The sequence below is a fragment of the Diabrotica undecimpunctata genome, unplaced genomic scaffold (genome assembly GCF_040954645.1).
Source record: "Diabrotica undecimpunctata isolate CICGRU unplaced genomic scaffold, icDiaUnde3 ctg00002066.1, whole genome shotgun sequence".
NCBI lineage: Eukaryota > Metazoa > Arthropoda > Insecta > Coleoptera > Chrysomelidae > Diabrotica > Diabrotica undecimpunctata.
The window spans coordinates 868-23570 of NW_027313119.1; the positions used below are offsets into that span (position 1 = coordinate 868).

Here is a 22703-nt window from a genome sequence, read left to right on the forward strand (position 1 = left end):
ATAAAATTTGAAAAAAAAAATTTTTACAAAATCGACCCACTTTAGTATGCATTTCCACTAAATATTGTTATTTTGTGTTATATAAATATTTCATATTGTTATTTTTTTTCTATTTTTATCACCTACACCAAATAATCAATAGTCCATAATTCATTGACAAGAGCGTGGTGAAACACGTACTGTTTTATGTAAGATATACGGAGTAGGGTAACCTATATACTAAATGACTTAGTGAAACGAAAAGGTAAAATTGAAAAGTTTATAAAATAAGTCGTAAATGAACCGGAAAATAGTAGGTTTTAAGGAAGTAGTGAATTACCGATTGTTGAGTAAGCATTATATGTTTGATTTCAACAACAAAAAAGTAGGAGCACTCTAACACCAGATACAATTTTAGAAGAAAAGGTGACATTTTTTTGTAATAAAATTTAAGAAAAAAGTACAATTCATGTGCTGGTGACAGCTAGCTTGATATTAAAATTCGATATGCATTGGGGTTTCTCCAGATGAGTTGCAAACAAGTTTCTGTGGACGAATCAGAAATATCAAGTTTTAAAACCACACTAAGAGAAAAAAGTTTAGGACTTCATTTTACTTTTAACGAAGTCCAGAACGCAGGCGAAATTTGTCTCAAATTTGTTACATATACACATACAGACATACACACACACACACACACACACACACACACACACACACACACACACATACGTCAAAGTAAGTCTTAGCTCCAGGAGACGCGAGATTCCTGGACTGAGAAGTTCAAAGAGGCCACACCTCGTGGAAAGCTACCTCTAACTCTCCCCAATCGCAAATATAACATTGGAGAATCTTTACTCTTTTTTTTATCTTGGATGCCTTCGAAATGAGGCATCTGAGAAGCCATTTTTGCGGGGATACCGCTTTAGTATTTGTAGAATTGTATCCCTTTCTCCCTGGTTTACCGTTCTTTTTGTTAAACCTCTAGAATTGTTTCTTCTCCAAATGTGTGTCCCTCCATCGAGCCAGTGACCTTAGGTTTTAATCTTGATCACTGGCTCTCTGCACTGGGGTTTTGTGTGTGCCGGACGATCAGCTGCGGACTTGGCAAACGATGTTTGATTACTTCACCAGCCAACTATTCGGAGGGTCTGGATACCAAGCCAGTATCACACGATCCATGCCCTCAATGCTCAGAAATCGCGTTTGCTCCATCTGGAGTACTTGTGGAAATTGCTTTCCGTTTTTGGATAACCTAAAACTCAGATAAAAGTTGATTAAGTGATGTGAACTAGTAGTATTTAAAATAGGGGTAAGGCATGTATTCCCAGGTGTATATACCATACCCTCATATGCCTCGTGTTTTTGCATTTTCTTTCCTTTTCCTAGATCTACCTTTGCTATTTAATTAATTATGCGATTGTAACTAGTGCGCCATTCCAAACCATTCAGTCTCGTTTCCTACTATGTAACTATCTTTTCATGTTTCTCTTTTCATTCTTTAGGTCGATACCCTACTATTTGGTGCTTGAGTATATTTTGTGTGTCCTGAGTTTATTCTGATATCGTGTCTGTAAATGTCATATCCTGGAATTTTCATTCATATGTTTTCCTTCAGGTTCGTTTCTTGTATTGCTATGAAATCCAACTCTAGTCTGTTGATGAATTCGTCCAGAATGATAATATTTGTTTTTAGCCCTCCTGGATTCCATGATCCTAGATGGAATTAGCATGATAGCGTAACTTTTACTCCTTTTGCTTTAAATCAATGTGTAGTTATGGTATTTTTATTTTTTAATTCATAAACTATTTGAATATTTATTTTTATTTTTAATTTTTAATTTTAATATTTATTTTTAATTATAATATTTATATAATTATTGTTTTTAGTGTTAGCATAATCTGTAATTCTTTCTTGTTTCTTTGATATCTTTTAACAATTCTTATGTAAAAATCATTAAATTAATTAACAACTAAAATTTATTATTTTTCTCTTTAAGGATACTTATAAGAAGAATAATTCTGGCGCCGATATAAACATAAAATTTTATGAACCAAGTGGGAGAAGTTTGCTGGCCCTTCAAGGTCCCAAAGCCGCAGAAACCTTGCAAAACTTGACAGAAGTGAGGCTTTCGGAATTATATTTTATGAATACAACAACTGCATCCGTGGCTGGGGTTGGCGGCTGCAGAATAACTCGGTAAACATAAAGGTTTATATAATTTTAAATTAGTTATTTTAAATTGTTTTTAAATTATTTTTAGGTGAAATTTTAACTTTAGCGTAAATTGGTTCATTGTACATCTTTCATCTATTCATGATACACTTGCACAGCTTTTATAGGTCTGGCGGACGATTATCATATGGTTTTGAAGTCACTTTGTAGTTCTTGAAAGGTTCTAGTGCCTGGCAGTCATGCAAAATACGATTGACCATTTCAAGTTATCTGCCACAGAGTGTGTAGCTTAAGGTATATTCTACAAGCGATGTTGTTAAAGAACATTGTTCATGGTTTTGTTTTGGCCAAAAACCTCCCAAAACGGCAAGTCTTATTTTTTAAGGAGGTATATTATTATAAAACCAAGAACAACAATGTGTAGAGATAAGGAAGGTAATGTATTGACAGAACAGCAAGAGATACTAAGTAGATGGAGAGAACATTTTACGGAAAAGCTTGAAGGAGATTGGAGAGAGAGAGACGAACCCTGACATACCGTTAGACCAAGCAGACAACAGAGAAAAGACTCCACCAACAATAGCCGAGATTAGAGCAGCAGTAGACAAATTAAAGAACAATAAAGCACCGGGATCGGATCAAATAGCATTGGAGTTACTGAAGGAAGGAGGAGACGCACTACAAAAAACAATACATGAATTGATAACAAAGATATGGTCGAATAAACAGCTACCAGCGGAGTGGAATAGCGGTATTATTGTACCATTACATAAAAAAGGAAATCAGTTAGAATGTGGAAACTACCGTGCAATCACGCTGCTGAATGCAGCATACAAAATAATGTCCAACGTCATTTATGAAAGACTTAGACCACACGCTGAAAAAATAGTTGGCAAATACCAAAGTAGCTTCTGTAGACATAAGTCAACAATAGACCAGATATTTGTTCTGCGACAAATCCTCGAAAAAACAAGTGAATATAACATCGACACACATCATCTCTTCATAGACTTTGAAAGCGCATATGACAATATAAACCGAGAACTCTAAATAAAAGCAATGAAAGAATTTAATATACCAACACAACTAATAGAACTGATAAAAGAATCTCTAAAAGTAGAAAGTAGAATCCGGATACAAAATGATTTAACGGAAACGATAGATGTGAAAAAGGGACTACGCCAGGGAGACGCTCTATTATGCATCTTGTTCAACATCGTACTCGAGAAAATACTGAGGGACACAACAGTCAATACACGAGGAACAATCATTAATAAAAGCGTGCAAATACTAGCATTTGCAGATGATGTTGACATAATCGCAAGATCAAGAAGAGAAATGATAGAGGCATACAACCAAATAGAACGAGCTGCACAAAATAGTGGTCTTAAAATCAATCAGACCAAAACAAAATATATGCAGGTAAGTAAAAACGCAGAAATAAGGCAGCCACAAAATATAACAATAGGAGAATACAACATTGAGGGGGTAAAAAACTTTATATACTTGGAATCCCTAGTCACGTCTGATAATAACGTTGCGAAAGAAGTAAAGAGGCAAATATTTATTGCAAATAAATGTTACCATGGCTTAATTAGGCAACTAAGATCAGATAAAGTAGCAAGAAAAACAAAATGCCAAATATATAAAATCCTAATAAGATCGGTACTCACATACGGCTCAGAAACCTGAACACTCACTAAAGGAGAGAAAACGTTGTTAGCCACCGTCTTTCACAGAGGAAAGAAAAATCTTATAAGGGCACAAAAGAAAACGGAATATGGCGAAGAAGATACAACTCTGAACTATACAAAATATACCAGGATCCGGATATTATAACATTCATTAAAATAGGACGGCTGAGTTGGATAGGATATGTAGAAATAATGGAAGAAGGCCAACAGATGCCAGTAGGAAAAAGAACAAGAGGAAGACCGAAGCTGAGATACTTAGAACAAATAGAAAATGATATAACAACCTTCAAAATAAAAAACTGGAGAAAAAAAGGACGAAACAGATCAGAATGGAGAAGAATCCTGGAACAGGCCAAGATCCAAAAAGGGTTGTCGAGCCAGTGATGATGATGATATTATTATAAAGTCGCACAGCTCAATAATATAAAATCCATCGACATCTCGAAAATATTAAAAGATAAAAATATTTATGAATTTTAGGAGAAATTTTAAGAGTTAAATAGGATATACCTACTTTAAGGTTTACTAGATATTGGAAGACAAAATGAAAACCTCATTATTTTAAGATTCGATAATCTTTATATATAATGGTTTCGTAGGACACAAATATATCAAAAAGTAGTATCAGATTGTGTCCTCTGCCTAACTTAGAAATTAACAGAATAACTCTAAAAGTAATTTTAATGTTTGCACTTACAAGTGATTATGATTATGTTCAATCTTTATGTGAGAAGTAAGCTTCATATAAACTTATATAAGAAGTAATATATATAGATATAAGTATTACTCACGTACAAACGAACCCGTGTGATTAGTGGTTGTAACATCAAACTTGGAAAAGTTGAAAAAGTGGTAATTAAATTGATGACGGATGAAAACCGTCTCAGTATTATTTAGAACCAAATTACAAAGAAAGTAGATCTAGATATTCTAAAGAACAACAAAAAGTGAAATAGATTACATCCTGTTTAAGACAAAAACAAAAACGGCAAGTACTTTGGAATTTAATAAGAAAATAATTAAAAAAAAATAAATTAATATTATTTTGAAGATATTTATTTTTTGAGGCATTTTACTTGTAATTATTATGTAATGGAATTTAACGATAATTAAAAGATTATTTGTAATGGATTTAACTATAATTGGAAGATGATATTCTATGACGTCTTCTGAATGAAACACTAGCAATCATTCTAATTAAAACAGCTAACAATAAAGACCCGGACCCGGACAAAATATCATAACTACAGAAATTGTAGTAAATGGTTAAAAAATAAAAAAAGGAGTCAATAAATTAGAATAAATGCATCACTACAGTTCTACATAAAAAAGATAATAAATCACACCATACTATCGTCCAGGTGACACCCGATTGCTTTAGCAGATAAACTCTAAACCAATCTACGTGGAGGTTACTTTCGTGTTCTCCGTGTTCAATACAAGTTACTTGTACATGCAGAAATATTAATGGATGGTAGATTTTGTTGGTACTGCCACCTACAATTACTCGATGAATGATAGTTGTTATGAGCTGTGTCAGTTGCATTTTGTGTAAGAGTTCCAAACAGGTATAAAACGTGGATGAAAAATTTAAGGAGTTCGTAAGAAAGATAAGAAAACCACAATAAGAACAAATCTAAACATAGTTTACCTTTTAGGTGCGGTTATACAGGAGAAGATGGATTTGAAATTTCAATTCCTGCTTCTGAAACTGTAAAAGTGGCCAAAACCCTATTAGAAAATAGTAATGTGAAGTTGGCTGGTCTTGGTGCTAGAGATTCTTTAAGGTAAATATTTTAAATATATATTTGAATTTATTTAATTATTTCTATTAAATAATACATGAGGAATAAACTATAATTAAAAATCCGTAAAATAGTTTCGAAACACAATTCAGATTTCTGCCTTAATCTGAGCCTTCTAAAAATTGGAAGGCAAAGCAGACGTTGATAAAGATGTTAATAGAGACATGGGGAATCTAAAATTTGCATTCCACGAAATGTGTCCTCAACTAAGCAGAAATCATTAGCGAATTGGTTTCTTGTACTCATACAGAGTAGATCCGAATAAAATGAAAAAGACAGTCAAGATTTGATTTCACGTACAAAGCGTCTATGTATCTGTTTATACGTATTTCGCCTTAATAAGGCTCATCAGAACAGATATTCATAGGCGTTCTCAACGTGAAAAATAAATCTTTCCTGTCTTTAAGAAGCAACACTAAAATGGCTTCGAAACGGACGCAATAGCGACATCTGATAATAAATCCGTAAAATAGTTTCGAAATACAATTCAGATTTCTGCCTTAATCTGAGCTTTCTAAAAATTGCAAGGCAAAGCAGACGTTGATAAAGATGTTAATAGAGACATGGGGAATCTAAAATTTGCATTCCACGACATGTCTCCTCAACTAAGCAGAAATCATTAGCGAATTGGTTTCTTGTACTCATACAGAGTAGATCCGAATAAAATGAAAAAGACAGTCAAGATTTGATTTCACGTACAAAGCATCTATGTATCTGTTTATACGTATTTCGCCTTAATAAGGCTCATCAGAACAGCTATTCATAGGCGTTCTCAACGTGAAAAATAAATCTTTCCTGTCTTTAAGAAGCAACCCTAAAATGGCTTCGAAACAGTCGCGATAGCGACATCTGATAATAGATCCGTAAAATAGTATCGAAACACAATTCAGATTTCTACCTTAATCTGAGCCTTCTAAAAATTGCAAGGCAAAGCAGTCGTTGATAAAGATAAAGATGTTAATAGAGACATAGGGAATCTAAAATTTGCATTCCATGACATGTCTCCTCAACTAAGCAGAAATCATTAGCGAATTGATTTCTTGTACTCATACAGAGTGGATCCGAATAAAATGAAAAAGACAGTCAATATTTGATTTCACGTACAAAGCGTCTATGTATCTGTTTATACGTATTTCGTCTTAATAAGGCTCATCAGAACAGATATTCATAGGCGTTCGCAATTTTTAGAAGGCTCAGATTAAGGTAGAAATCTGAATTGTGTTTCGAAACTATTTTACGGATTTATTATCAGATGTCGCTATTGCGTCCGTTTCGAAGCCATTTTAGTGTTGCTTCTTAAAGACAGGAAAGATTTATTTTTCACGTTGAGAACGCCTATGAATATCTGTTCTGATGAGCCTTATTAAATACGTAGAAACAGATACATAGACGCTTTGTATGTGAAATCAAATCTTGACTGTCTTTTTCATAATATAATTAAAAATAAACTCTTTATTTGATCTTTCTTCGTCTTCTAAATCGGTAGCTGTTTTTAACGGGTTAAAACTAGAAATATTTTCTTTGTTACGTTAGATAATTTCTTCCCTTGAATGAAATTCATTTGCCTCAGTCATATTTTAAAATATAAGACTTATTCTTTATTCTCAGTATTTTTAAGAGAGTCAGCAGTTTTATTATGTAAGAAATTGGATATAATGATATTACATTATATCCAATAATGGCATCAAAATTCTTTTGCCAATAAAGTATAAGGAATACCAGGAATAAGCTCGTAATACGATTCTGATACAATAAGTATTAGTATGTATGTGGTACAGAATTATATAAAGAAACTTCAAAAGATACCAGAACCAATAATCTTACAAGTAGAAGTAGAGAAGGCTCTCAACCGACTAAGAAACAAAAAATCCCCGGGGATCGATGGCATACTAGCGGAGAGTCTAAAAGCAACGGGCGAGATTGGCGTAGATGTAATACTGGATATGTGCAACATGATATGGATCACAGGTAAATAGCCTGATGAGTGGTGCGAATCAACCTTTATCCCTATCCATAAAAAAGTATCACCAACTGTATGCAGCAATTACAGACCTATTGCCCTTATTCCTTATGCAAACAAAATCCAATAGCCGAAGAACAATGCGCATTCGTACTAGGAAAAGGAACGCGGGAGCAGATACTGAACACGAGATAGATAATAGAAAAAGCGAGAGAACACAACATGCCAATGCTCAAAAGATTTGTAAGAAAACAATAGAGGCGGCAAAAACTTGCTGTCAATATTGCTGTCAATTTATATTTGTTACAATATTTTATTTAATATAATATTGCAACCAGTTTTGTTATCGTAAGTCTCGGAAGCATAATTATTATTTTAGGATTGAAAATATATTATGAAAATTATTTTGCGACATTGCCTTAAAGACAAACTGCACTGAAGACTGAAGTCTACAACTTACGGGTTCTTAACAGCTTGGAACTGCAAACAGTCCTTTAAGCAATTGACAAAGCACAACGTTATTATGGACTCCAGAGCATAAAGAAATTGCTGGTAACGAACAGGATTGCTGCTAGCCTCGAAAAGAAAAGAGCCAATATTCTTTTTTTCCAAACGAGAACCATCCTGCGTTATACCAAACAGCCTTTCAGTGTAAAATGTCTGAAAATGGAAAATGGACCTTAGTGTACCCACTGGAAAAATATTTTAGACCAAAGGCAAGTAAATGGGTTTTAAAAACTTTTGCCTCACTACACAATAGTACTCTTACAGCTTTAGAAGATTAAACTTAGATTAATCATATGCATTATCACCGCGCACCGAAGACTCATAAAATATAATGTCTGTAAAATGGGCAAAGTGATAAACGTGCAGATTCTGCGAAAATGTAGAGGAGCGGTCGAACATATTGTCTGAAATTACAGAGCAACTGTTTACGAAGGCTACTTGACCTGGTAGTAAATGTATACCTGAAACGAGGATTAAATATTTTAGCTTAACCACGCATTGTATGTTTATAGTAGAAGAATCTAGGAATGGTTGGCACAGAAAAACGTTATTTTTTACAAAGAGAAAATAATCGCTGAGATTCATCGACAGGTCACACATTTAAAGAATTTTTGTAACTAATGTATAAAAAGATTTATGATAATAGTGTAAAACTGAAAGAAAATCTTCACTGCTTATTTTTACAACAGCCTTAGAAATAGACCTCAGTGCCCCTAAACTAAAGACGGACCTTGTTGAATTGCATAACCATTCGGATTTTAATAAGATTTCTTTGTTTCGTTGATTAATACTTGCTACAGTCTTTCTTCAAGCATAGGTATATCTCATATATAATACTTAGTCTATTTATATTTTCATTCTTTGATTTATAGATTAGAAGCTGGTTTATGCTTGTATGGCAATGATATAAACGAATACACTACTCCAATACAGGGAGCTTTAACGTGGCTGGTTGCAAAGAAGAGAAGAGAATTGAAAAATTTTCCTGGAGCAGATATCATTCTTAAGCAAATTAAAGAAGGATCATCAATTAAAAGAATAGGTAACTTAAACACATTTTTCTAAAATTTTTCTATTTCCGCGGCTCTTCCGCATTAAGTGGAGTTTGAAACATCATAATATACTCATTAAAAGATAAAAGAGCATTAATGATAAAAGAAAGAAAATTTAAAATAAAATATCTGTTATTTACTTTATTTACACTTTGCGCTTAGTTTTTGTTATAAAAAAAGTTCTTTATAATCTTTTGTATTTTCGAAGCGAATACACACACGATTATATTAATCGTACCTTTCGCAAAAACTATTTTACCTATTGCAAAAACTAAATTTCCTCGGGAAAAGCTTTCTGATCTTTAAATTATATCATCGATACGTCCTCGTAGCATCCTTTAATACAGCTTACTGATACACGGAAGAAGGTAGATGAGGTGATACTTTTCTCCAGCTTTGAGGAGCAGTACTATCCTCGAAGTCCTCCAAGACTCAGAAAAGGTCTGTCCTAGACCTTTAACGCATCAAGCGGTATCTGATCCAGTTCTTGGGACCTGAGCGTCTTGAGTGTGCCCAGTACATTGAGAAGTTTATCCATGGTAAAGGGTACAGCCCGCTGAGCTCCCTCGTCTCTCCATACTCTACGTCATCTGTCGATAGTATCCAGAGACATTTTTTAGATGCCCTCATAGCTTTTCACAGTTTTTTCAGTACCTCCTTTGTCTGTACGAATGTTTCTGGAAAGTTCCATCTTCCGTGCGAGGTACTCTTTTTCAACCTGCTCGACTACATCAGAGTTAATCCCTGCTCTGCCCCTTGCGCTCGTTAACCTTCTTCTCATATTCATGCATTTATTTCTCAGTACCTCGATATCCGCATTTCACCAGTGTGGCATCCTGTTTACATATTGGCGCTCTACGCTGTTTTCTTCCATCGCTTGTTTATTCTTTAGATTTTCTACCGCTGGTGATTAGCCCTGCATCATGCTCACTCTCTATTTAATCATATATTAATCAATTACTGGTACACTTTCCGGTCATTCCCGTCACCGCTTTTGCCCCCGATGTTCCAGATGCATGCTAGTCCGGGTTAGTCATTCCCGCTTCGGTTATCGAGAATTCGATGTACTGATGCTCCGTTCCGGTGTAGTCTGACAAAATTTTCCAGTCTTTTGCTTTCGACGCTATTCTTTGTATCGCCATGATCACGTGAATGTATGTACTCATACCTCTCCTGACAAACGTGAGCTCCAGATCTGTGTTCAGTTCCCACAGATCCAGAGTACCCACCCAGTTAGTCAGTATCCTGTCGCGAGTGTCCGTGATGGGGATACTCACTTCGCTGCTTTTGCGTTAAAGTCTTTCAGCACCACGCATTCTCCCACCGTGCACCACTTCATGCATGGTCTCATCCATCTTCCCCTTGTACTTGCTCACTGCCCCACGTTTGGAGAAATGTAACAGCAGACCAGATGCACACTTTCCATCTGGACGATTACATATCCCTTCGCCTTAATTTCGTGCACACGTAGATACGTACACCAACCCTCCCAGTTGTATCCACAATCCGTTCTCAGCTCTCTGATCTTGTTTTCTGTGTTTGTGTTTTCTCAGCCTCGGACTTTTTTAGCAGTCTCTTTCGTACTGTTTTCACTCACGCATTCTCTCTCTGAGACAAGTCCTCAATGACTTTTTCTTTCAACCAATTAGTTGAACTTTGGGCATCTTCTTGTATTCACCCCATGCCCGGGTATATCGCAAGAAGCATCTGGTTGTTTATCTCTTACAGTCCAAAACTATGTGACCCTCTTTACCGCATCGGAACCAACAACCTCTTCTATTCTACCTCTTATATTACCATTGTTTGTGTCCAAAGGCGAGGCATCTCCTACTTTCGGTATTTCTATCTTTGCTTCTATCACTCGGCAGGATGTATAACCTACTTTTACCCTTTCTATTCCCAGAATCTTTTATAATCCTTAATATATAATCTTTTATATAATCTTTTAGTTTCAATAGTTATTTATGTACCAAGGGTATTAAATAGATGTTTATGCCCAGAGGGCGACGATGTTACAAACCCGAGGGCCTCTGGCCCGATGGCATATACATCTATTAATACCCGCGGTGCATACAAACTTTTATGTCATACTAGTTCGTTATTGCATCTACAAATAAATATGTTCTAAAAAATCCGAAAATTCGATTTCATTTTGATAGTAGACATTCTAGCATCCGTGTTATGTTGATACGCTACGGAAATGCTGTCAAACGTGTCAAACTAAAACCGTGAAAACCGAAAAAAGATATTTTTGAGATTCCTAACCAAATTTAAAAAAAAAGCGAAAAAGCAACGCAAATGTTACTACCACATAAGTCAAGAGATGCCTACGACAAGTAATATGAAAAATTACAGCACTGGATGACAGAAAACCATAACACATTAGTGAAACTGTGCGGGCCATAAAGTACACTTTATGCCCGCGGGGGCATAAACACAATAGGGTACACTATTACGTAGTTGGTAACTAAACAATAAAAACACAATAATAAACTAGTATGGCATAAAATACTTTTAACGGTTGATTTAATCTGGGATGAAGAAGTGAATTTTCATTGTTTGCGGTTTTATTACCTGAAAAGTTGATAATTACGATGTTCGATTTTTTATAGAACGTCAACGATTGAGGGATATTTTTTTTTCATAATATTAACTACAGAAAAGATATTGAAAATGTAAAAAGAAATACGTTAAAAATATGTTTGATCACACAATCTAGTGTTAAATACTAAAATTAAGTTCTAAAAGTAGTTGATATTAAAATGACAGTAAAACTCACATGTAATGCAATCAAATTGTAACGTTTGATTATGGTATCACACACGCTCATTAATCCAACTCACGTAGCTCAAATTCACCTTCTCTGCTACTCAGCGTACATCTTCAGTTCTGTGTCAATGGCATATGTTTCCAGTCGTTACACTTTTTGCATCATTTATCGTATCCTGTATCGTACTCAATACCTTTATTTCAAACCACTGTATTATTTTCTCATCCTTTTTTTTTTCATTGTTCACGTTTCTGCCGCATATGTTGGGACAAATACGTATCCAATGCATTCAATTCTATTCGTTAAATTCTGTACGGTAAGTTATTTAGATGCTACCCTTCATTATTTACTTCTTGAGTTACGATCTTTCCTCTCATACGTCACGATCTGACGAGCTGTTCTACCCTTACCACAAAAAGAGCCAGAAATGACCAGAATGAACCTTGAAATTCTTTTTAACATTTTGTCAGAATCTAGGGAAAAATTGAATTAATCTACAAAATTTACTATTATAAAAATGATGATAAATGCCTAATTTTTTCCCAGATCTGGGGAAAAATATTATTGTGGTCTCGTATCAGTACTGCCTAGTTACTTAAGGATCGGAGTTATATATATTAAGTCTCATATTTCGACTGTAACGTCGTTACAGTAGACAGAGAGACGTTAACAGAGGGATTATCGTTATCTACCCTAACCAGTTTGCCTACATAATCTCACCCTAGATAAATTCATGCACTTTCTTCCTACCGTTATATTCAATTTTCAGGATGCCTTCTTGACACTATACTTTTTGCCATATATTTTGTTTTTAATATAAAAATTAATAATCCCATCTTCTTGGTTGCTTTTTTAAGGCTGAAAAACATTCTTTTACTTTATTTATATTTGGACCGACGGTATCTAGTTTGTTCGCATAGCCAAATATATTAATACGCGTGGTGTTGATACTTGCATCCTTTATATTTTTTTTACAAGTTTTGTTAAATAAAATAAGTTATACTGTGTTGTGAATGTTTGCGGCAACCAAAAAAAGAAGAATCAGGACTAAAAAATGGTTCCCAATCATCATTTAACCAAACATTTTTAGAATAGTTGTCTTTAAGTAATTTTAACATTTTTATCTTGTTCTGTAGGTTTAATATCACAATCCGGACCACCAGCTCGCCAAGGAGCTATTATATTATCCAAAGAAGGTGAAGAATTGGGTAAAATAACATCTGGCTGTCCCTCTCCTAGCCTGGGGAAAAATATCGCCATGGGTTACGTACCCACCAGTCATAGTAAAGTTGGCACACAAGTGAATTTGAAGATAAGAGACAAAATATATGAAGCCGTTATTTCTAAAATGCCTTTTGTAAAAGCTAATTATTATAATAAACCAAAATAAATATTTTTTATCATTGTAAAGTTTTTCTGTAAATGTTTTTGTTTCCTATTTGAAAATACCTGACTTTGTGACTAAATACAATAATGAGAAATATTGGATTCTAAATTTTGTAAAAGTAATAAAATTAATTTTACTTCATTAATCTGGGTGAGAACTTTATAATTAACGACATAGCTATATTATAAATATAATATAGCAGATATATATGTACACATATGTCCAAAAGTTTGGAATATTGGAATATTTCATCTTTTTATTGATTTTTATATATAAAATCTTCTGAACAGTTAAACATCATTTTGTTTCAATTCTCAACAATACTAAATAAATCTCAAAAACAGGTAAACGATATGCGAAAAAAGTATTTATTTTCTTGGAGTGAAAAACTTACAATGTACAACTTACATTTAAAAATAAATTAGTATAGAAAACAATAATTTTTAATAAAACTAATAATAAGTATTTCCTCCATTGGCCTGTATGCAAGCCTGTAGGCGATTTGGCATGCTGCTGATTAACTGGTCGAGCTGGGAGCAGCATCTTTAAGTTCTCGAAGTGTAATAGGATTTAAAACTTCCTTGATGTATACAGCACCAGTGACTCTTTTTTCCAGAACCAGTAGTGACGTCCGTGTACCACTCATAATACCACCCCAAACCATAATACTGCCACCCCACTCCAAACCAGTGTTCTTCGCGAATCAGATACTAAGTCAATTTTTGACTCTTCAGAGAACATCACGTTATTCCAGTTAGGATCATGATGCACCATTTCTCTAGCCCATTGCAACCTTACTATTTTGTGTTGGTAGGTTAGTTTAGGAACACGTAGCGGTCTTCTACGATACAAATTTACCGCATTTAGTCTGCGTGTTATTGTTTGCCGTGAAATATTCAGTCCTTGAAGCCTAGAAATTTCTCTGGATATACCACTTGTAGATTCCAGACTTCCAGATTTCTACGAGCTATAAATGTTATTTGCCGGTCTTGTACTGCTGTTGTACATCGATTTCTACCACTTTTGGGACGATCCTTGACGTCATTTGTATCTCGGAATTTTTTTTAAATTTTCGATACAGCACTCTGAGTAACATCAGCAATATTAGCGATATAATTTTGACTAAAGTCCTGTTGTAACAAAGCAATTACTCTGGATCTGTCAAAATGAGATATCACGTTTTTAAGCATTTTTAAACGGCTCAATTCAAATTTAAACAAAGACTGAAATAATGTGTAAATACGCTAATCAGTTGAATGTGACCAAAATCATACAAAAACGATTCAAATTTTTTATCATTTTCATTTAAAAATCCTAGAGAATCCCCTTTAGAATGAATATCAACAACAGTTCTAAAACCACCATAGGCGTAGATATATTATTTGTACGTATTCCAAACTTTTGGACATTTATATTTATATATATATATATATATATATATATATATATATATATATATATATATATATATATATATATATATATATATATATATATATATATATATATATATATATATATATATATATATATATATATATATATATATATATATATATATATATATATATATATATATATATATATATATATATATATATATATATATATATATATATATATATAGCAGATAATCTTAAAGATCTGCAATGTTTCCCATATGACATCTGCATTGTGAGGTTTTGATTTTGAAACTAAACACTAGGAATAATAATGCAAACTTAAATATAGCTGGAACAGAAATCAAACGAGAAGAAATTAAAGCAGTTTAAATATTTGAGATCTCTAAACAATAAACGAAATCCCGAGGCTGAATAAAGAACACGAGGACGAAATGAAATTCGAAAGTTGAAGAATAACTGCGGATTAAATTGATACGTTTGGTTTGTTCCGTTGAACGGCATGGAAACATGGACGTTAAGATCCATATTGTTACCCACCTTGAAACTTTAGAATTTTGGACTCCACGCCTAATGCGCAGAATACAAAGTAAGTAACTAAATGGGTAACTAGTAAGTAGAGTCTGTCTAGCAGATATTTGTTAATATAAAAAGAAAGAAAGCTTTAGTATTACGGGAAGAGTTCTAAACTTTTCAAAAATAGCTACTATAGCAGAAGCCACAGTTAGAATGCAGTGTTGGTCTTAAGCCTGACTCAAACGACTGTACTTGTGTACTTGGCGAATATTTATCACTTGCATATACTTGACATGTCGTGTGAGTGGGTTACTCATACATTATTTGTTACTCGTTGGTTTTCCATCTGTTGTCGGTAAAAATGACTCGAGTCAAAGGGATCACGATTATTCGTATACTTGTGAAGTACATACTTGTCTATACTTGCAAAGCCGCTCAAACGAAATATATAAATAATGGGCAGTTATTGCGACTATTTATTTAGTTTTCAAAGACCTCACGAGCGTACAGAAGTTTTATTTTTATGTGTGTTTTTTTAATTGAAATGCAGTGGAAAAATGACGTTGAGTTGCGGAAGCAATAACGAGATTTTCCGGACAACGTCTATCCATATTGACTGTCACACCACTGATTCAGTTGTCAAGGTTTTTAAGAATACTTGCATATACTTGCTATATTTGTTCACGCTCATGTGCTTGTGAATTGTACACGTCTTGTGAGCGCCCTGCTTAACATCGCAATTGCAAAGCTTGTATACTTGCAAAGTAGGCAAATAATTCTGTACTTGTCAAATATATGAGCCATTTGAGTCTGCCTTTACGGCGTGCGGCGATGCCGCTCATGGCGGCACAGTGGTAGGTGTGTGGTAGTTTGGCGATAGACTCAGAAATCAGGACCGTACTTCGTTTCAAAAATCTTTACTTATTAATTTAACTAAGTTGTATTTCTATAGGTTGCTAGTAAAGGACCAGAGTATTAGAATAAAGAATACGCACAGGAGTTTTTATTCTTTTTGAAGTTATACTTCTATACGCGCGGTTGACGTTGGAAATTTGGTACGTGACATTTGCGGAATGAGAAGGCTTTTGAACAGGTAATGAAAGGTTATGCAGGTAGTAATGAAAACAATAATCTCTACAGGATATTCAGACGGAGTAAATTTATGATTAAGAGTTGGGACTTTTCACAACATACTGCTCCTCGTTAGTCTTTGGACTTCAAGAAAAGATATCAACAAAGTGCGTGTAAAATAACATTCGATGGTGACAGAAAGCATCGATGTGAAAAAAAAAAAGAGATTACCGATGAACATTAACTAGCTAGCAAATTTAATTTGGTAAAAAAATGTGAAAGGAGAAGAAAAATGATAAATAAAAAAAAGATGATATTAATTGTAATTAATGACTATTAATTTATTAATTATGTAAATAAAAATCCTCCTGAAATACTTCACACCCAAAGAGCGACGCAACGCAAACAAAAATCAAAGTCGAAGGACTAAATACGGAATCCACGGAACACTTATACCGTAGCATTTGAGAATCCCCTCGTACATGTATTAAATTGAAATCCCCTCATATATGCATTATAATAACAAAGAATTTTTTCAATGTTTCTTAGTTCGTATCTTTCAATTTAAAACCAAATAATATTTCGTTCTTTTCACGTCGCCAAGTCGATAATAAACCATTTTATAGTTTGTTTATATTTTACAGATGTTACTTCCTCGGTATTTCTTTTAAAGTTTTATTCGAACTGCTTGATATTGCGTTTTCTAATAAATGATTTGCGCTTCACCCATCATTTGTTTATTCCAACATACGCGATCAATTTTTAAAGATAATTTCGTCACTCTCGCTGGAGCCGCGGTCAAGAGTGATTGATAGGCTTCAGCGTTATGTCCAAATTCACGTCGAATTTGTTATTTTTTTTTTGTCCCTTTTTTTGGGAAATCTTCGTCTTACGTTATGGAAAACAATTTTTAGTAGCAGTTAATAATGTGTATGCCGTCTAATTTTACCTGTTCCTGTTTTTTAAGAGGCAGAGTCATAAGTTTTGTGCTCAGTGCCGGCTTTGGCCTCAAATGGTCGGTCCAATTCGCAGTTTGAGATGCAGTCCTTTTGTTCGTGTGTTCGTGGCCAGAGTTCAACTCCAGTTTCCAACCTCGGGAACTTAAAGTTGTGAAATCCAGGCAAGTTTCAAATTTTAAAGTAAAGACGGATAAAGAAAAATTACAGAGGAATTAATTTATTGAACACAACACTAAAATTAACAACCAAAGTGATAACAAATAAACTGAATGAAATTACATTACTAACAGAAAAACAACAAGGTTTTAGGTCGCTATATTTATAGTGAGGCATGTGTAAGAGAAATATTAGAATACAACAAACCGGCATATGTTTCGTGGGCCTTAGAAGGTATTTGACCGGGTTAAATGAAAGTGTATTTGACTGGCTTAAATGAAAGGACGTTATCTACTTATTGTACGCTAGAGAGATACCTCTAGCAATAATTTAAACGATCGAAAATATCTACCAAAACAACACAATAAAAGTAAAAGTAGAAGAATAACTAACCGACCCTATTGAAGCTGGCAATGGGATAATGCAGGGAGATTCCTTGAGTCCTCTATTATTCAACCTGATTATGGATGAAATAATAAAAAAAGTAAGAACTCAAAAAGGATTCCAAATAGGAGAAAAAAAAACTTCAAATAATCTGCTATGCAGACGACGCAAAACTACTCTCTCAAAGTGAAGATGATTTACAACGTATGCTGCACCAATTTAATATAACCGCCAAAAAATTGAACATGATAATTTCCTCAAAAAAGACAAAATGCATGGTTATAACAGCAAATTTACTGAGATGTAAATTTGAGCTGGCAGATCAGATAATAGAAAAAGTAATGGAGTTTAAATATCTATGCATCACAATATCTAGCTACGGAAAGCTCGAAACTTAAGTGGAAGACTAAGTGAATAGAGCAAACAGAGCCGCAGGTTGCCTGAAAGAAACAATATGGAGAAATTAAAATATCGGAAAAGAAATAAAAGGCAGAATTTACAAAGCAGAGATGAAAACACAAAAAAATTGATGGTAAGACACTATGAGACAGAGCTAGAAGTACAGATACACGACGTAGATGCAAGATGAAGAACATCAAGAACTAGGTCAAAAATATAAGAGTAAAATGGAACGATTATTTAAACCGAATGATAACAAATAGAGTAATAAAGACGGCAAGAGACGGTTCCCCAATAGGAAGACGATCAGTAGGAAGACCTCGAAGAGGACGGAAGAACTAATTGCAGGCACATTAAAAACAGACATTGTCATGTCTACACAAAAAGAAGAAGAAGACTATTAATTATTAAATGACTAATTATTGTCCCTATTTGGTGAGATATACCTTTGTAATAGGGTGTATGCAAACAAACATTGGGAGTTTTGAGTTTGGCAAGCTTAACCTTTCTGTCTGGACCTGGAATAACTTGCAACACTCTAAGCCATAGAAGAGGATAGGTGTTGTATTTTTTGAGAATTACATGATCATTTTCTTTCAGAGATTAAGAGAGTTTTATCCATTAGGTATGTTCATTCAGCTAACATGTTTTCAGGAGTGTGAGTATGAAAATCTGAAGAGCCATTGGAATTGGAGCACAATGGTCTTGAGTTGAGAATTGCTTCAATTTGGGATATATAAGTCGATAAGTCGATAAGTCGACAATATAAGTCGATTTTAAAATAAAACTATTGATAAGTCAATTTTAAATTTCCTTTTAATCGGTGAATGTAATGTTTGGAACTTTTTATACTTGCTTCAAAATCCATCCCCAGTGAGGTGATCTAGGAGAAATTAACTTCCATTTTGTTTTATTTTGGGATAAAATTCCTTAATCATATGCTACATGGTCAGCTTTTTACCAAAAAATAATAGTTCGTTTAATTGGGTGTGAGCGCCTTGAAAATTTGTAAACGAGTACAGCGTTTCCAGGACGTGACACAAACCTTTTTCGAGAGAGTAAAAAGGGATCCGTAGGCAGACCGGTGACTAATTCTAAATGGACCGTTTTATTTAGTGACCACACAAATGCAAAGAACAAGGTAGTATTTGATCACCGTAGCTTTGGACAGTTTTGACAGCTTTGAGTGGCCAAAACCTTAGTCTAAAATTAGCCAATACAATTTGGCTCCAGCATGATCCAATATTTTATATTCATGAGAATGTACCTATTAATCAAAAAACGTGATTATGAGCAGGAAGAAAAAGAGGATGCTTTTGCTCGAAACTGATCAGCGTTTGACAGTCTTTCACCTTCCTTAAAAATTCATCAATAACTAAAATATTTTGAGATACGTGAGGTTTTATTTTTGACTAATTTACCTAATTTTATTTCTAAGATTCCTTTGTGAAAATGTACCTTTCGAAGAAGACAAATTACTGAGTTTAAAGCAGAGTCATTTTAGTTACTGACAAAGGACCTATAAAATATTAATTTTTGTGTTTTATGTTCTAAATAAATCTTAACATAAAGGCATTGATCGTTTTAAGTGAAAAAAGTTAAATCATTTTAAACGTATTTCATTCCAGAAAATATTTTGAGTGGATGTAAGAATGGTGGTGCACATAATTTTTTGTTCAGGAATTTCTAGTACTTCAATAAGCCTATTAATTTGTTCCAAATTTATCTTTAAGTTGTGAAGAAATTCTGGGCCAAGAAACCAAAAACCTGAGTGCAATATTTCTTGTGAAAAGTTTACAAGAGATAATAGATAAGCGCGGTTGTACTCGAATTTTATATGTCTCCAGACTTTGGTACTGAGTTTCTATATCTGAGACATTCTATCAGCTACAAAGACCGACCATCTACTTGGATGACCTCTGCACCAAGCAAGGTCTATGTGGGAGTTTGAAGACAAGTTTATCGAGTCAGGAGTTTTTAAAACTTTTTGTGGTAATTTTGCTAAGAGAAGCATGCTATGAAGCTCTAATCGTAGAAGAATGGTTACAGGTGGTTTAAGAGATGCAACTTTGGACTTACCAGAAACTAAAAAAAAGTAAAGAGAGTTGTCTGTAATAATTGATCTGATATATACACAAGCATCATAGGCTTACTCTCTAGTATCAGAAAAGACGTGGATCTGAGAATTTGACAACTGCCAACATTAAAGTGGATGATCAGTTTTAAATGAGCAATCATCATAGATAGAGGAGTAAGACAAGATTGTATTTTGTTCCCGGTATTATTTAACATGCACTTTAAACATATCTTCGAACAAGTACTGGAAGAACTACAGGAAGGAATATTCGTCAACGGAGTGCAACTAAACAACATTAGATCCGCCCACGATGCAGTAGTTTTTGCAGAAAGTTTGGATGGTTTACAAAGAATAAATTTGCATATATCAGATATAAGTAGAGAACATGGACTTGATCTTTATGTGAAAAAAAAAAACAACGAAGTACATGGTAGTCAGTAAGCGCGAAATATTAAATACACGGCTTTTGGTTAACAAACAACCAATTGACCTGATAAACAGCTACAAATTCATTAGTACCAACATAAACAGCCAATGGGATCACTCTACTGAAATAAAACGACGCATAGGAAAAGCAAGATCAGCGTTCAGAAAGATGAAGTTTCTTTTCAAAAGTAACGATTTACCACTTGGTACAAAAATCTCTACCACTAGATGTTATGTATTTTATACGTAATTATATGGAGAAGATACCTCTACACTTTTTGAAGCTTTAATAAAGCAAAGAGGCTCTCGAGATGTGGTGTTACAGGCGCATCTTAAGAATTTTATAAGTACATCGTGTGACTAATGTTAAGGTCCTATGTAGAATGGGCAAAGAATGCAAGCTGCAAGCAAAGTTAGGATAGCCATGCTGATCACCAAAATTCGGAACGGATAGGTTCCGTAAAAAGAAGTATCTGAAGGGAACAAATGTCTAGGGATCTTCAAAATTTTTAAAAGAGAAATTTTTCCATTCATTTAGAAGACTGTAGTATTATTGAATTTTTTGTTTAAAGTTTCAAGTGCAACATCGAAATTTACACCTGTAACTTCTAAAGATTCAATGTTTCTTAAAGCATTGCCTCTGAGGAAGACTCTTGATTAAAATAATTTTTCGACAATCTTGTTAATTTTGAATTCTTTAAAATAAGTGAAGTGAAAATTTCTAAAATGGATCTCCAGCTTTGCTGCTTACCATCAAAGGGTTCTAACGTAATATTTACATTTGCACTGGTTTGCTCTACATCTATTATTTTGAAATTTGGTTTATAGTAAAAATTTTTTGCATTTTTGTATTATAGCTTAGAAAAACAGTATTTATCTTTTTCAGTAGTAATGATTATTATTTATAAACAATTTTTCCACATATTTTTGGTCATTATGAACGAGTTTCATAGCACGTACTCGTATTGCTGTCTGATACAGTTTTAATGTGGACAAATATGGACTTCGCACTGAGCCCAGAGACAATTATTACTCTCTCATACAAAAAGGACGCCTGGTTTAACATTAGTAGAATTGAAGACACGAGTGGATGAAGGTGTTATGTAACATTTTTCTAAAAATCGTTTTTTAATGGATGGAGGTATTAGGTACCTATTTATCACGTGCCTCCCTAAAAATTCTAAGATTCATAACAGAAGTCTAAATTTTTTAATGGATAAAGGAGTTATGTTACGTGTGTTAAGTGCAATTCTCTTGCTATGAAACAATAATTGTTCAATCACAAATTAGTCGATTAACTTGTAATGTCACATTACTTTTAATTTCCTGAATTTTTATAGTTTTAACGTGTATAGTTGTGAAACATATCGATTAGTAGCTTAATTATAGTTTGTTCAACGTCCTGCAAACTATAGATTGCCTAATTGGTATTGGGGAAATGATTGAAGTCATTTCCTCGATTCAAATTATATCTGCCAGCTTTCAAAAGTCAAATTGTTTTGTTCTATGCAAAGGGCAATACACTTATTTGATGAATCGTAGCATTTTAGTGAGATTATAATTATGAATATAGATTCGGGACTAGTTTGGGATGCAGACTATTATAATTTTTTACCTCAACAACAACTATAGTGTAATAATTCAGTAGCTGCCAATAAAACTATATTTTAGTCCACGACTTCAACATTTTATTTTATCATCTTCGATCGAGAAGAAACGGAGACATGGCATTAGAAACAATTATAATTACATTTCTTTACATTTGAATTGTCAAGTAATTGTTACAAACTTAATTACTAAGTTTGATTATATTTTTCGGAATAGGTATTATCATAATATTTACATAAAAGTGTAAGTGATCTGGTTGAAATATTACTCAACAATCATCTATTATAATTTTTTACTTTTGAGCGTATTTCCGGGTATTTCTAGATTTTTAAAAGTAATTTTTAAACAATACATAATTAGACTCTGAGATAGCGCGT

The 22703-nt window shown here is 33.7% G+C and overlaps 1 protein-coding gene across 1 annotated transcript; it reads left to right on the forward strand.

Moving 5' to 3' along the window:
• Window positions 1–1979: 1979 nt before the first annotated feature.
• On the forward strand, window positions 1980–13353 carry LOC140431819 (aminomethyltransferase, mitochondrial-like; the record flags this gene model as incomplete). The annotated part of the gene is made up of 4 exons (XM_072519697.1): window positions 1980–2179; window positions 5508–5636; window positions 8994–9163; window positions 13080–13353. Coding segments are annotated over 4 exons (753 nt in total), but the record flags the coding sequence as incomplete, so codon positions are not given.
• Window positions 13354–22703: the final 9350 nt, after the last annotated feature.